Source organism: Elephantulus edwardii, unplaced genomic scaffold (genome assembly GCF_000299155.1).
Source record: "Elephantulus edwardii isolate Elephantulus edwardi_28Jun2011 unplaced genomic scaffold, EleEdw1.0 scaffold00044, whole genome shotgun sequence".
NCBI lineage: Eukaryota > Metazoa > Chordata > Mammalia > Macroscelidea > Macroscelididae > Elephantulus > Elephantulus edwardii.
The window spans coordinates 10,250,657-10,265,513 of NW_006399794.1; the positions used below are offsets into that span (position 1 = coordinate 10,250,657).

At 41.0% G+C, this 14,857-nt stretch overlaps 1 protein-coding gene across 1 annotated transcript; it reads right to left on the minus strand.

Annotated features, from left to right (window-relative positions):
* Positions 1–842: 842 nt before the first annotated feature.
* TRIM6 (tripartite motif containing 6) lies at positions 843–8,660 on the minus strand. The gene is made up of 7 exons (XM_006885650.1): positions 8,175–8,660; positions 7,374–7,469; positions 6,390–6,620; positions 2,915–2,937; positions 1,903–2,003; positions 1,602–1,628; positions 843–1,408 (listed from the first exon to the last, which is right to left on the minus strand). Exons 1-7 carry the CDS (start codon positions 8,595–8,597, stop codon positions 843–845), a joined length of 1,467 nt encoding a protein of 488 aa, XP_006885712.1. The 5' UTR covers positions 8,598–8,660.
* Between the last annotated feature and the right edge of the window lie 6,197 nt (positions 8,661–14,857).

A 14,857-nucleotide genomic window follows, 5' to 3' on the forward strand; every position in this document is an offset into this window, starting at 1 on the left:
TTTATGTTAAACTTCACATTTACAATATATCAATACACTTAACCATATTAACAGAATGAAAATATCACACAATTATCTCAGTAATTATAGGGAAAGGATAGGCTGAAAATCAATGCTCTAGTTGGTACAAAACAAGAACCAAATTCATACCAAATATATAAAGGGATATCCTAAATTTGATTCTATGTATGAACAATAACATGCATAGGAAATACAGTGCCTCATGACAAAACATTCAGTTTCTTCTCTCCCATTTCAAGAATGCTCACTTCCATCATTAGGTATACTGTGATGGTTTTGAGTAAATGTTAAAAAACAAAGGAGTGAATACGTAAAAGTAAAGAGACTCAAGTGTAAATGAGTCTCAGGGCAAAAAAGATACTTTTCAGAAATGGTGGTGTCAGGAATTGAATTACATCCTCACAAAATATGTGGTATAAATCCTATCCTCCGCTACCTGTGGTTGTAATCTCATTGGGGAATAGGGTTTTTCTATGTTACATTAATGAGGTTGTATTAGTGTCTAATGTGTTCCAGTGTCCTTAACTAATCATTTTTGAGATTTAAAAAGAGCAAATTAGGTACAGACACAAGAAAGTAAACAGGAACGAAAGAGAAATAGGTACCATGGGACATCTTCAAGGAACATAGAGAACTTTAGAGAAGCTGAAATAAGGATTTTTACCCACAAAGCCAAAAGACAGAGCATTACCCTACATCAAGTGGCCTGAATTCAGAATTCTAGCCTCTTAAGTGATGAGAAAAAGAAATGTTTATTAAAGCCACTCGTATTTTTGTATAGCAGCATTACGAGATTGGGACAGGTGAGGGTAACAGAAGGGTCAAGAGCAAGGGTAACGCAGAGTCATTGGAACTACACAGTTACAAGGATTAAAATATGGACAAAGGGGAGTTGGAAAATAGTACTTAGAGAAGGTGTAGATGGGAAGGCCATGATTTGTGACATTATAAAAGGAGACAATGCCAGCCTCATAGTCTAAGAAAACCCCAACACGCCGAGGAGGCACAGTAATGAGGAGAAGTAGAGAAGTAGAAGAGTCCTCGTAGGCTCTATATTCATGATTATGCTTTAAGCCAATCACCCAGTATCCACTTTGAGGTTGATAGCCGGTGAAAACATTCTGATTATTGGTGTATGGGTAGAAAGAAGATTCAGGCACCAGTGAGTTACTGCATACACCCAAGACCCAGTCAGTCTTGTTGGTCACATCTACCTCCCAGTAATGTTTTCCTGAGGAAAAGTTCTGGAAGCCCAGGACACTACAGTCATAATGCTCTCTCAGATAGGAAGGCCCAGGTAGCTTATCACCCACAAATCTCACCTGCCTCAGGTTTCTAGACAGAAGCAGATTTAAATTAGCCGTCTGTGGATTCAGAGTCACATCCACTGTGGAAAAAATGTACAGTATTAGCAGAGGTGAATGAGTACATAGGTCTTGAAGCACTAGGCGAGGAGGGAGCAGAAAGTGATAGGGAGAAATTTAATTCTGTGAAGTAGTTGGGGTAGGGTTTATTTGGGGAGGGGCATGGGAAAGGGGATCAGAATATGCCGGCTCAAAGCAGCCATTGTTTCTACTTACCCCAGAAGCTTTGGGCATTTGTCAGCTCTGTAATGATAAAAAGTCAATGTTGACAGAACCCAAGATCTCAAGACTAACATATCTCTCTGCTTACTGGATTTTGGGGAGTGAAAAGATGAAAAAAGGAGTTCTGTGAGGATGTGAACCAGTCATTTCACATCAAACAGGAACCACACTTTTTAATATATCATATCTTTCCCTTCTTCACTATTGCCATCAACTAGTTCAACTGAACCCTGTATCCAATGTATTTCTCACCATGTTGGTAATCCCACATCCAAACTCTCCTGAGTCTCCTCACCTCTAAATACTCGAAGCATCTTTTTCAGATCGGGAGCTCGAAATGAACTTCTCAGCTTAGTAGGAAGATCTTTCGGCTTATTCAGGGTCCATGACTCACTCCTAGGGAAGACAGACCTTATAAATTTCCATACTGTTAACCTCCAGGACTTTTCCCTGCTCTGCCAGGCCACTGAAAAATTCAGGTTTTTCTCATGAAACTTAATATCCCTGTAAAAATAGTTCTAGCATTGGAATCAGAATACCTGAATTCAAAAAACCTTCTCACCATCTGGCTGATAGAAAAGAAAAGAATACCAGAGGATGTTTATCTGTATTCTGAGTAAGCAAAGGCATTTGGCTAAACAAATTATGGTCAACACTGAGAAGAATGGGAATCCCAGAACACTTAACTGTGCTCATATGAAATCTATATGTTGACGAAGAGGTAGTTGTGGGAACATAGCAAGTGAACACAGCATGGTTTAAATCAAGAAAGGTGTATATCAGAGCTGTATCCTTTCTCTATATTTGTTCAACCTGTATGTTGGGCAAATCATTTGAGAGGCTGGACTTTAAAAGGAAGAGTGTGCATCAAGATCAGAAGAAAACTCATTAACAATTTGCATTATACAAATGTTTGCTGAAAGTGAAGAGGATTTGAATCTCCTGTAGCAGAAGATCAACAATAACATATAAACTATTAGAATCATCAGGAAGTCACCGTAAAAGTTTACTGAAAGGAATCATGTGGTAGCAAACTAGGGACATCGCTGAGTAGAAAGGATTTCAATGGCACTATTGTCCTCAATTTGTGACCTCCCATCCCCACTCCTCAAATTCTTTTACAAAGTATTTCTTATTTTTGAGACTTTAAAATTTTTATGAGTAACTCAAGTCATGAAAATCCCAAATCTTCTGTGCCAAATGGCTTTTTGTCCCCACCTGTTCTCTTCTAACTGACCACTATTAAATTTTAGGGGTGCAGGAATCTCCTGATAACAGAAAGGAGTTTCATTCTGTTCTACACATACCTTTGCGTGACATCATTCACATTCTAGGAAGGAAAGAGAAAGGTTAAGTCAAGAAGCAGTACACGCTCTGCCCTTTCAATGAAAACTCACCCATGCTCCATCCCATTCCCACCACCCCATGAAATAATTGGCATAAAGATGGCCTCAATGTGGCAGTAAGATAATATAGATAAGAACTCAGGGAAGATTCTCTTTAATAACTTATGTTGGATATCAGGGAAAGACAACTCAATTCATTCACTGTACTTTCATATTTTACAACTTTTTTTTGGGGGGGTTGTTAATGTTATGTATGCATATGCTCTGTTATTGGCCAGAAATCATACCCAGACCTGAAAATTTCGGTGGTTAAGCCATAGCTTCAGTCCTTGATAATTTTGCATTCTGGTGGCCAAGGTTATTATCTGGTGGCTGTGGTTATTATCCCAAGTCTAACTCATAGCAACACTATGATAAGGTAACTCAACTGCCTCATCACTTTCCCTTGGCTGAAATCCTTAAAGTCATGTATCATCTGATCTTTTACCATGTGCAGTTGTTGGCAGGTCTAAACCATTGATCTTTCAGTGGCAGCCAAGCATTTAACCACTGTGCCATCAGGGTTCCTTAGAGCATAAGCTAAGAAGCCTTAAACATCGTACTCTGCCTTTGCTTCCTTTTCTTGATTTCAATATACACAGGTGTTGATAATTCTCAAATTTTTACCCATGTTCAGATCTCTTTCTTTTAGATTCCAGATAATTTTGCTTTGTTATGTACCACTGAGTCAGAACCAACTTACAGCTGACTTTCTAGCTGGTTTTCAGAGACAACACAGAAGAAGAGTGTCCATTTTTCTCCTAAAAAGCAGCTGGTGGATTCAAACTACATGCCTTTGGGCTGGAAGCGTAACTCCTTACCAGAAAGCCACCAAAGATCTCCTCTAGATTAATTTATCCTCATAGCAAATAAGCCACAGGCACCATAAACTCAAGGTACTTATTCCCATAACCATGATGTTTCTTATCCTCCAAATCCCTGACAGATAACACTCAATTGCCTGAAAAAAGTTTCATCCTAAAAATTTACCGTATGTGCATTCTGGCACTCCATTTTTCAGCAAGCCAGACCAGTTTAAACTCTTATAGTTTCTTTTAGTCTTCTGCTAGTCCCATTAGCCAGTGCTATTGCCTGTCACATTCATTTGAGTAGAACTGCCCAATTGCCTCTTATGTGGGCTCCCAAATTTCTGCTCTATGTATGCATCTCAATGATACCGAAGAAATAGTCAACAGGGATTTTTCTACATTTCAAGGTTTTATTTCGTTGTACTTGACAGAAAAACAGCTCATATTAGTTTGGACAAAAAAAGCAGGTGAAATAATAGATCTATTAACTCATAAAAACAAAATGTCCACGATTGTCAATCTTAAGGCATTGCCATACTTAAGGCATGTACCTCTTCATGTCCATTGTGTAAGGAGAATAAAGAATGATGGGAGAGTTTTGAAAGATTGAGATAACACTCAAAATATCCCTTGGACAATTATAGTAATGGATGGAGTCCAAGATAAGTGTCTTTACTGATAATAAAAAATAATGATGACTTTGTATTTAAGAAGCAATTTTTACAATTTTAAGGAGGTACTTCATGCCTTAATTTTAAAGTCCCAACATTCAGTTGATATAGAAAAAATTGCTCAGTTTTTAACCTTATTTCAAACTCCTCCATTCATCTGTCTAGTCTGGACACTTAAATATATTCCATTAACACAAAGAGTACAGCTTTGTCTTCTTCCTGCCCCAAGAACTGTTCTAACTTGTATTACAACATATTAAATGATTCTGTCTCAGAAAAAGATAGTATACATAAACAATCAGTGATAAAAATAAATAAACTGAACTCATTTTAAAAATTCTCAGGAACATTAATCTGGCACGTGTTTACTATGATTAAGCTAAATTAGAAGGTGCCCAGTACAATGTGAAGAATAACTTCTACAGAGTCCTATCTTGCGATAGTCAACAAACAATTGGGTGGAACTATTCAAATAAGGTGTCCACTGAGGGTATTGGACAGTAATGTAAATAAAATATGTGAACACTTGGGCGTGTTGGTGATTGTAAGTTTTGCCATCCTGCTAGGCTTCAGATGAGCTCTCACAAAGGTGGAATTCACTATGGCCAAGAAAGAAGATATGAGATTACAGTGAGTATGTTTGGTCCTGGAACCCTGCACTGGAAGCTTCTAGATCAAAGAGACAAACAGCTGTAACACTAGGGATGTTATGACTCACATAATCAAGAGACAAGCAGGAGATGGCAGAGGTCTTCCTAGCTCATGGAGCAAGAGGCTGAATGTCTTTAGACAGATGTTTGCTGACAGAATGATATGCCTGTGGTTTCTTGATAGTGCAGAACTAAGCTTACTGGCCCACAGAGCTAAACACCTTTGAGTAGGAGGCATATTAGCAGAGTGGAGTGTTTCTGAGTACTTACTCGTATGAGTAGAGAGCTTGGTAATGCTTGCCTAAACATGGTAGAGCTTGGGGCTGTTTGATCCTCAGTTACAACTTGGTATTCTCCTGCTGTTGCTGTGTACCATCGAGTCAGAACCAACCCATAGCTGACCCTCTAGCGGGATTTCAGAGGAGACTGCTCATCTTTCTCCTGTGGAGGTTCAAGTTTTGGTGGACTTGAATCGAGTGCCTTCGGGATAGCGGTGTAGCTTCTTGCCATTAGGCTACCAGAGCCTTCTGGAATTTTAGTACACCCTATAATGCTGAGTTTTCTCAGTGGTGAATTAGCAAACAAAGCAGAGTATGCTATGGAAGGAATGGCTTTGTGTCAGAATTGGTAAAAAGACTTGAAGAAAGAGGACTTTTCAGATCTCTGCCTCATGGAAATCAATCTTATGTTGTTTATCTAGATTCACCGTCTTCTTGTGAAGAAGATATCAAAATCTCCACCATGTTATTCATTATTGTGACAAATGGTCAACAGAATAGTGACTCTTATAAAGGCAGTGGAAGGATAGTGTGTTACGTTTTCCCCAGGAACCATTTGGCAACATCTGGTGCGTTTTGGTTGTCACTAAGGCAAGGACATTGGCTTTTAGTGGGGAAGGATATGGCTATTAATTAAAATTTCACAGTGTAAAGCAGAGCCACTTACAAATTTTAATCCTTTTGCCTCAATGTCAGTAGTGGCATAACTGAGAAAAACTGTTACAGAATATTAGTTAAAATAGAGCTTTTTGACAGAATCAGACATCTGGACAATTTTTTTAAGTAAACAAAGAAAAAACCCGAACAAATAAAATTCGGTATTTTCTTAGCTAGCTTTGTCTTATGCTTTACCTTGCTACCTTTATAACTGGATAGGAATAGGCAACTTCTCCTATGTCCTCAGATTTCACTTCCATGTCCTAGAAAGCAAGGCAAGTGATTTCTCTTTTCTTTGACTCACAGATTACGGGCTCATTAAAGATTCTTACCTGAAGCAACTCCATTGCTGACCCCTGACACCGAAGCTCCAGATCTGAGATGAGCTCTCTGAGTGCCTGGCTCTGCTGGACCAGCTCATCTTCAGCCTCTTCTATGATAGTCAGTCCTTTCCGTTCTTCTTCCTCCAGTTTTTTTAGTTCCCTCTGCTCTTCTTTGTCCAGAATGCTTCTGAGTTGATTAAACTGTTTCTGGATTCTATGCCTCTCAGGTTCCACTTGACTCTTCAAGAAAAGGGAAGAGAAAGCAGCTAAGGGTCTCTTCGACAGAGGAAGAGGAATAAATGAGCAATAAGCTTACAGAAACTGTTTCTCTCTTCAGCTCTTCCCAGACCATTAGCCCTTAGCTACCTTATCCAGGACATTTTGATACAGACTAATTTCTAACTGCTTATGCCTCCTTTCAAGTTTTGAGTGCTGAGATGGGAATTACTGGCATGTGCTTAACCTATCTTTCCTAGGAGGATTCAGAACCTGAAACTGTAAAACAAAGGCCAGTGCCAAGAATCAATGATCATCTTTGCCTTATCTCCCTCTCCTATGTGTTTCTCTCCAAAAGTTTGAGATCACTTTTGGTATATTCCTTAAATAAATATTACTTCCCTCCATTTGCACCAAGAGCAATGTCCTTACTTGGCAATGCTGTAGTAGGAGCTGTTATGATAGTGTTGTTATGAACTGTCAAGTCAGAATCAACTTGGGGTTGACGCTTTAGTGGGTTTTCAGAGGTGGTAAATGGCATAGGGGGAGAGCCTGTGCAATAGCCCCGCAGAGCAGCTGATGGATTCAAACGGCATGCCCTTGGGTTGGCTGCACAGCTCCTTCCCACTAGGCTACCAGCACTCCTTTAGTGAAAGATCAGGAAAAGGGAAAGAGAAACCATTCTAGCCTAACATTAGGTAACAGATGAGATCGGGGTTCCTATGGCCCTCAGTTTCCATGACCTTCCCGATTTCTTATCCCAAGACAGTGTCTTGCCTGCCAGTATGCCTTCTTCTTTCTGACAACATCTGTTAGTTTGTCTGCTTCTTCTTGTTCTTTCTTCAGCCTTTTCAAAGACTCCTGGAACATCTCCTGGAAGGAACACATCAGACCAAACTGGGCTAACCTTTACATTATCTCAGCGCCTAGACACGAGATGAATATGGTAGAGATTATGCTGACCTCAGAAGGCTGTCCTGTCCTGAGATGAAAAAACTGAGGTCATCGTATCTTTTGTACACAGGGGATGGAAACCAATAGGAATTGGCTGATTCGCTTTCCTCCCAGGGGAAGAACCTGATTCCAAAGCACATTAAATCCTTTATTCTCATGGCCAGCACATTCCCCGACACCCAATCCACCACACCACTTCCACCTACCGTCCCCTTTCCACCGCATTTGCCCCTCTATTCAAATGTCACACGAGGTGATCCAGAGCAGGGAGTAATAAAATCTCTACTCTTGACCATTAGGGCTTTGTGTAGGTTCATCCTCTAGGTGGATGCTGTTGCTGTGTGCTGCTGAGCCGGGACCAACTCCTAACTGACCCTCAGTGGGTTTTCAGAGGCTGTACATTGCATGGGAAGAGACTACTTGTCCTTCTCTCATGGAGCAGCTAGGTGGACTTGAACTGCGCATGCCTTTGGGTTTGCAGCACAGCTTCTTAACACTAGGCCACCACAGCTCCCTCTAGGTAGATGGGAGGTACAAAGAAATTAAGATTACAGCTGGATGAACAGGCAAAATATTGTGCCAAAGATGTTTTTCCCCCTGATCCCTTCCAGCCTCGTATCTCACCTGGTATTCCTGGGCAGCCTCTTCCACAAGGAACGTGTGGTGACCTCGGTGCTCCTGGGATCGCTCACAAAGCCAGCAAATGACCATCCCATCCTCCTTACAGAAGAGCTGAAGTTTCTCTCCATGGTAGTCACAAAGATTTACCTTCAGCTGCTTTTCAGGGTCCAACACTGCCTCTCGGAGTCGCTCTACTATGCTGGCCAGGTGCCGGTTGGGCCGGAGGTGCCCCGGCTGGTAGCTGGTCCGGCACACGGGACAGGTGCTTTTCTTTTCATGGTTCAGCTCTGCCTGCTTGCTGTTCCCTGTGATGCAGCCTTGGCAGAAGCTGTGCCCACAGTCTAGGCTCATGGGTTCCATCAGGAGCTCCAGGCAGACAGGGCAGGTCACCTCATCTCGTATATCCACCAGTACTGCTGAAGTCATTTCACTTACTCTCCTGCCTCCTGCTTGTCCTATCCTGACTTTGGAGGCGCTTCCAGATTACAGAATCCTGGGTAGAGGAACAGACAGAAAAGAAGCAGGGTAAGAAAAGAGGAAGAAAAGGAACGCTGATTGGTTAGGAAAAAAAGTTTGGCACCAGAGGTAACAAGGGCTTCTCATAATAATTTAGAAGATTTACTCCAGATTATCAACTTCTACCATTGGAACTTGGCAAAATTATAGTGGCAAGAAGCTGCACTGCAATCCTGAAGGCACATGGTTCATGGCTACCAGCTGCTCTGTGGGAGAAGGATGGGCAATCTCCTCGCATGCGATTAACTGCCTCTGAAAACCCGCCAGAGGGTCAGTTATGAGTCAGTTCTGACTCAATGGTACACAACAACCACCACCACCAACACTGGAAGGACAAATTGAAGCCACGGGATACAAGAACCTTTCCCCCCACCTTTCCTCTTGGGTACCGTTGAGCTGGATCCAACTAGTATAGGAGGAGATTGTCCCTCATTCTCCAGCAAAGCATCTGGTAGATTCAAACCACATGCCTTACGGATTGCAGCATAGCTTCTTAGACCACCAGAGCTCCCATAAGAACCTTTTATGTGCTACTATCTGTTCAGCATTTTATCAGTCCAACCAAACACACTGCTGCCTCTGGACTTCTGCACTTGCTGTTCCTTCTATTAGGAAGATCTTTTATTCATATGCCAGACTCACTTTTTAATGTCATTCAATTCCTTTCATGGTATCTTATTTCAAGCATTTGTTCTATCTAGGCTAACTATAGCAAGGCCACGTACACCATCATACTATAGACAAAAATTATTTTTTTTATTGCTCTCTGAATCCTACCACCAGAATGTAAATTCCACAAAATCAGACTCTATCCATTTTGTCAATTACAAGCCATGGTGTTGTCAGTGAATTTGAAAGTTTAACAATGAATACGACTGGAGAAAACAGATGCCTTTGAGTTGTGGTCTTGGCGAAGAGTACTGAATACAGCATGGACTGCCCAAAGAACAAATCTGAGTTTGAGGAAGTGCAAACAGAGTACTCCTTAGAGGCTGGTATGATACAACTTTATCTCCCACACTTTGGGCATACTGTCAGGAGAAGCCAGCCCTTGGTAAAAGGAAGCATGTTAGAAAAGGTAGAGGGACAGAGAAGAGAAGAAGAGCCTCAACAGGATGGACTGACAGTGGCTACAACTTGAGCATGGCAGAGACTGGGAGGCTGGTGCAGGATAGCGCAGAATTCTGATATGTTGTTTGCAGGGTCACTGTGAATCGTTGTAGACTGGATAGCACCTAACAACAATAACAAAACTACAAAATAATTTCTGTAAGAGTAAAGAGTTAAGCATTTGGCTATTTCCTGAAAAGTCAGTAGTTCAATCCTGCTAGGCATTCCATAAGAGTACTGTCTGCTTTTGTAAAGATTTACAGCCTTGGAAAGGAAACCCTATGCAGCCGTCTACTCTGTCCTAAGTGTTGCTGTGAGTCACAACTGCTCCTTCTACAACACATACCTACTTGTCCTTTTGGCAGTCCGTGGGATCTTCAGTGCTCTTCTCCAACACTACAGCTCAAAAGCATCAATCAATTCTTCTTTTGTCATCTTTATTCACTGTCCAGCTCTCAGATGTACAGCAAGTGATTGAAAAGACCCTGGCCTGAAGCAGGCACACCTTAATCCTCAAAATGACATCACTGTTCCTCAAGAATTAGGGAGAGGTCCCCGACAACAGACTTTCCCAGTACAATGTTTCCTCATCTCCTGACTGGTAGTACCAAGGGTCTTAACTGTGGATCCAAGTAAGATGAAGCTGTTGACAGTTTCAACCTTTATTATAATGTTGCCTATCAATCAAGTCATGAAAATTTTTGTTTTCTTCACATTGAGACACAATCTATATTGAAGGCTGCATTCTCTGATCTTCAGCAGCAAGTGCTTCAAGTCCTCCTCATTTTCAGCAGGCAAGGTTGCTTCATCTGCATAACGTACATTATTGATGAGTATTTCCCCAATCCTGAATGACACATTCGTCTTCTTCATAGAGTCCAGCTTTTCAAATAATTTGCTCAGCATATAGATATAATTCCTTCTATTTGAAGATGTTGTTGTTAAGTGCCATCGAGTCATAGGTGACTCCTAGCACCCTATGAACAAAAGTCCTCAACACTTGTGTGACTTTCGTCCTTTTTCCAGGTTCATAGAGTTTCCAGAGGCAAGCTATTATGGAAGTGGAAGCCACTCCTGCTTCCAAGCTTGTTTTAATTGGGGAGCTCCACCAAGGAAACATAAAATTCTCAGCACTTTTATCAGAGGGAAGGACTCGGGAGGGTGTTACAGATAAATTTAGAAAAATCAGAGCAAGGTAACTATGGGGCATTTTGGGAGGATCTTGTCGGGGAGGAGCTCCGGTGTAGGTCAGTGTTGTGCCACTAAGCCAATGGCCCAGGCTCACAGGCAGTTCAGATAAAACAGTGGTTCTGAGGGAGAAAGATGGGCATTTTCTTCTTGTGCAATTAGTGCTTCTGTGACCCTTTAGAGGGTCAGACATGGGAAGGCGGGGACTTGACTGTGATGTGCTATTGAGCACAGTGGGATGGCCTCAGTGCTGCCATCTAGTCCTCTCTGCTGGTTTTGCAGCTCTTACCCACATTCATTATTGGTATGTGCCATTTAGTTGGAACTGACTCATAACTGACGCTTCAGAAACTATAAATGACAGGGGAAGTTTGTCTAGTCCATATATTTCCCTCAGAGCAGCCAGTGGATCTGAACTTTGTGCTTTTGGGTTGGCAGCTTTGCTCCTTACCACTATATCACCAGAGTTCCCCTTAGGGAGAAAGCCATAAAAAGCAAATATTTATTGAAAGTCAATTATGTTAAGAGAATAACCCAATTATTTTGCAAATAATAAATGAATAATTTCCTTTAGCACCAACTATAGATTTTCTTTAGACTTCACCATGATATAAAAAAGTTTAAGTAGTTAGTCCACCTGGTAAAGCTGGTTCCCAAACAGACATTTTACAAAGTTCTTGTTATTCCTTTAAGTCCCTCCTCTCAATTAAGAGTACAGAATATGTTGTCAATTGCCACAAAATCAATTCAGATTCATAGTGATATTCTGTGTAGAGTACATATACATTATAGGTTTTTCAAGCATGACAATTGGAGGCAGAGCTGGGTTTGAACCACCAACCTTTATTCTGTGTTTGGACACTTAAAGATTTGAGCCACCCAGGGACTTGGTAGTACCAAATGCAATTTTAACAAAGTAATGAACCTGGAAAAAAATAGGCATACTAATTACTATTCAGAATATTTAGCTATCATCTAAAGAGACTTTTATTTACAATTGATTACATTTGTGAGAAGTGGACTTTTAATTAGTTTAACAATACCTATGATAACTATATGAAGTGGAGTGTGGCATCAGGATTGGAAGAAGACTCAATAACCTGTGTTATGTAGAGGACACAACTTTGCTTACTGAAAGTGATAAGAAAGGCTTGCTGCAGAAGACCAAGGACTACAGCCTTCAGATTGGATTACATCTCAATATCAAGAAAACAAAGATCCTCACTCACCATAGGACCAACTGGCAACATGATGACAGACGGAGAAGAGTTTGAAGCTGTGCATTATCTCATTTTGCTTGGATCAACAATCCACACCCATGGAACCAGAAGTCGGGAAATGAGGAGACAGGTTGCATGGCACAAGTCTGCTGTCAGAAACCTCTCCAAAATACAGAAGAGCAATGATGTCAGTTTGAAGACTACTTTGCCCTTGATTCAGGCCATAGTTTCTCAATCACCTGATATGCATCAGAAAGCTCAACAATGAATAAGGATGACATAAGGAGAAATGATGCCTTTTGAGTTGAAGTGCTGGTGAAGAGTACTGAATATGCCCTAGTCACCAAAAGAACAAATAGGTATGTCCTGGAAAGGGTGTGTCCAGAGTGCTCCTCGGAGGTAAGGATGATAAAGCTAGTCTTCCATAATTTTGGCATGGAGCTAGGCAAAGCTATCTCTTGGAAAAAGGATATGCTTGGAAAGATGGAGACAGAGCGAAGGAGAGGAAGACCCCCAACGTGATGGACTGAGACTTCAGCAATGGGTTCTAAAGTCTCAGAGATGGTGAGGATGGCACAGGATAGGGCAGGTTTCAAGTTGGCTGTTCATAGGGTCGCTATGAGTCCTACTCGATGGCACATAACAACAACAATAACAAAATAAGTACACATTGTATTCAATGCAGTACATATGACCATCTATTGCCTTTGTAAAATTAGGATTATGAAGATACAGTCCCAGTTTCCCTTGATCTTTCTCGTATCCTGGAGACTAGCATAAACTCTAACACAAAAAGGAGGAATTAAGTATATAGCTTTATGTTAGTTTGATGTTGATTTTAGAGTAGGACAATGGACAGGTTGTTTCATGAAACTGCTAATATTAAAAAAAAAATATACTGATATTCTAACTATTGTAATGAAGATTTGCCCCATCACCCTAACACATACATTCTCCTTTCAGGCAAATAAATGCTTGCCTGGCATAATTCTCTTACACTGGATTACATCTCAATAGCAAGAAAACAAAGATCCTCACCTTAGGGCAAAGTTTCTGCATCATAAGTGCATTGCATTTACATCACAAACTGGAAAGAATCCAAACGACTATTAACCACTGGACAGAAGAAGATATTGTGGCAAATGGATACAAGGGCATATTACCAAACAATAAAATGGAACTACTGAAAAGCACAGCAGAATACATCTCAAAAGTATTTTGCTTAGCAAAATAAGCCAGACACAAAAGATAATCTTACTGCAAATTCCATTTATATGCAATTTCAGAAGAGGCAAAACTATAGTATCAGTGGATGCCAGGGCATGGATATCAAGAGAGGATAAATAGCAAAGGGCACAAGAATGGGGAATGAGAATTAGAGGAAGATTTATCAACAACCTGCATTATGTACATGACACAATCTTGCTCCCCAAAACTGAGGAGGACTTGAAGCATTTGCTGCAGAAGACTCCAGTCTTCAATATGGATTGTATTTCAACATCAAGAAAACAAAAGTCCTCACAACCAGGTCAACTGGCACCAACATCACAGATGGAGAAAAGACTGAGGTTGTTAACAATTTCACCTTGCTCAGGTCCACATTTAACACTCTTGGCACCAGAAGACAGATCAAATCTGAGTTGCTTTAGGAAAGTATGCTGTCAAGGACCTCTTCAGGGTACTAAGGAGCAATGATGTCATTTCAGAGACTAAGGCGTACCCGATTCAGACTAGTCTTCTCAAATGTTTGCTATGCATCTGGGAGTTGCACATCATCTAAGGATGACAATTTCTATGGAAGGAGAATAAATGCCTTTGAGTTGTGGTGCTGGAGTATTTAACATAGCATGGACTGCCAACAGAACAAGTCTGTCCTGAAGAGGGTGAAACCAGGTTACTTCTTGGAGGCAAGGATTTTGAAGCTCTGTCTCACATGCTATGGGCATGTTGTCAGGAGGGACTAGTCCATGGAAAAGGACACCATGCTTGGAAGGTGGAGCATCAAAGCAAGAGAGGAAGACCACAGATGAGATGGACTGACACAATGACTGTGAGGCTGACTCAAGATAGGGCACCATTCATAGCCATTATTCATAAGGTGGTTGTGAGTCCTTTTTGATTCAATGATTGGCACATAACAACAACAATCCTCCAAAACCTAGAAAACTGGACGAGGCAATTCCAGTTTGAAACAAATGGGATCACTAAGACTAAGAATCAATTTGATACCATCCAACATCCTTTTTTACAAATGGCATAAAGTATAAAGAACAGGATGAACGAAAACACCAATATAGTTGTTGTTATGTAACATCAAATAGGAACTGACCCAAAGCTGACCCTCCAGTGGGTTTTTCAAGACAAAGAACTGCACAGGAGGAGACTGCCCATCCTGTGGAGCAGCTGATGGATTTGAACCTCATAACTCTGGGGTGGCAGCACAATTCCTTACCACTATTGAACTGGGAAATTTCGTCTGCAGTCAGGGACCTCTCAAAATTACTGAGGCGTGATGATGTCAGTTTGAAAACTACAGTGCATCTGATTCAGGCCATAGTCTTTTCAATAATTTGCTATGTATCTTAATACTGGACAATTAATCAGGATTACAGGAAAAACACTGATGTCTTTGAACTGCAGTGATGGAGAAGA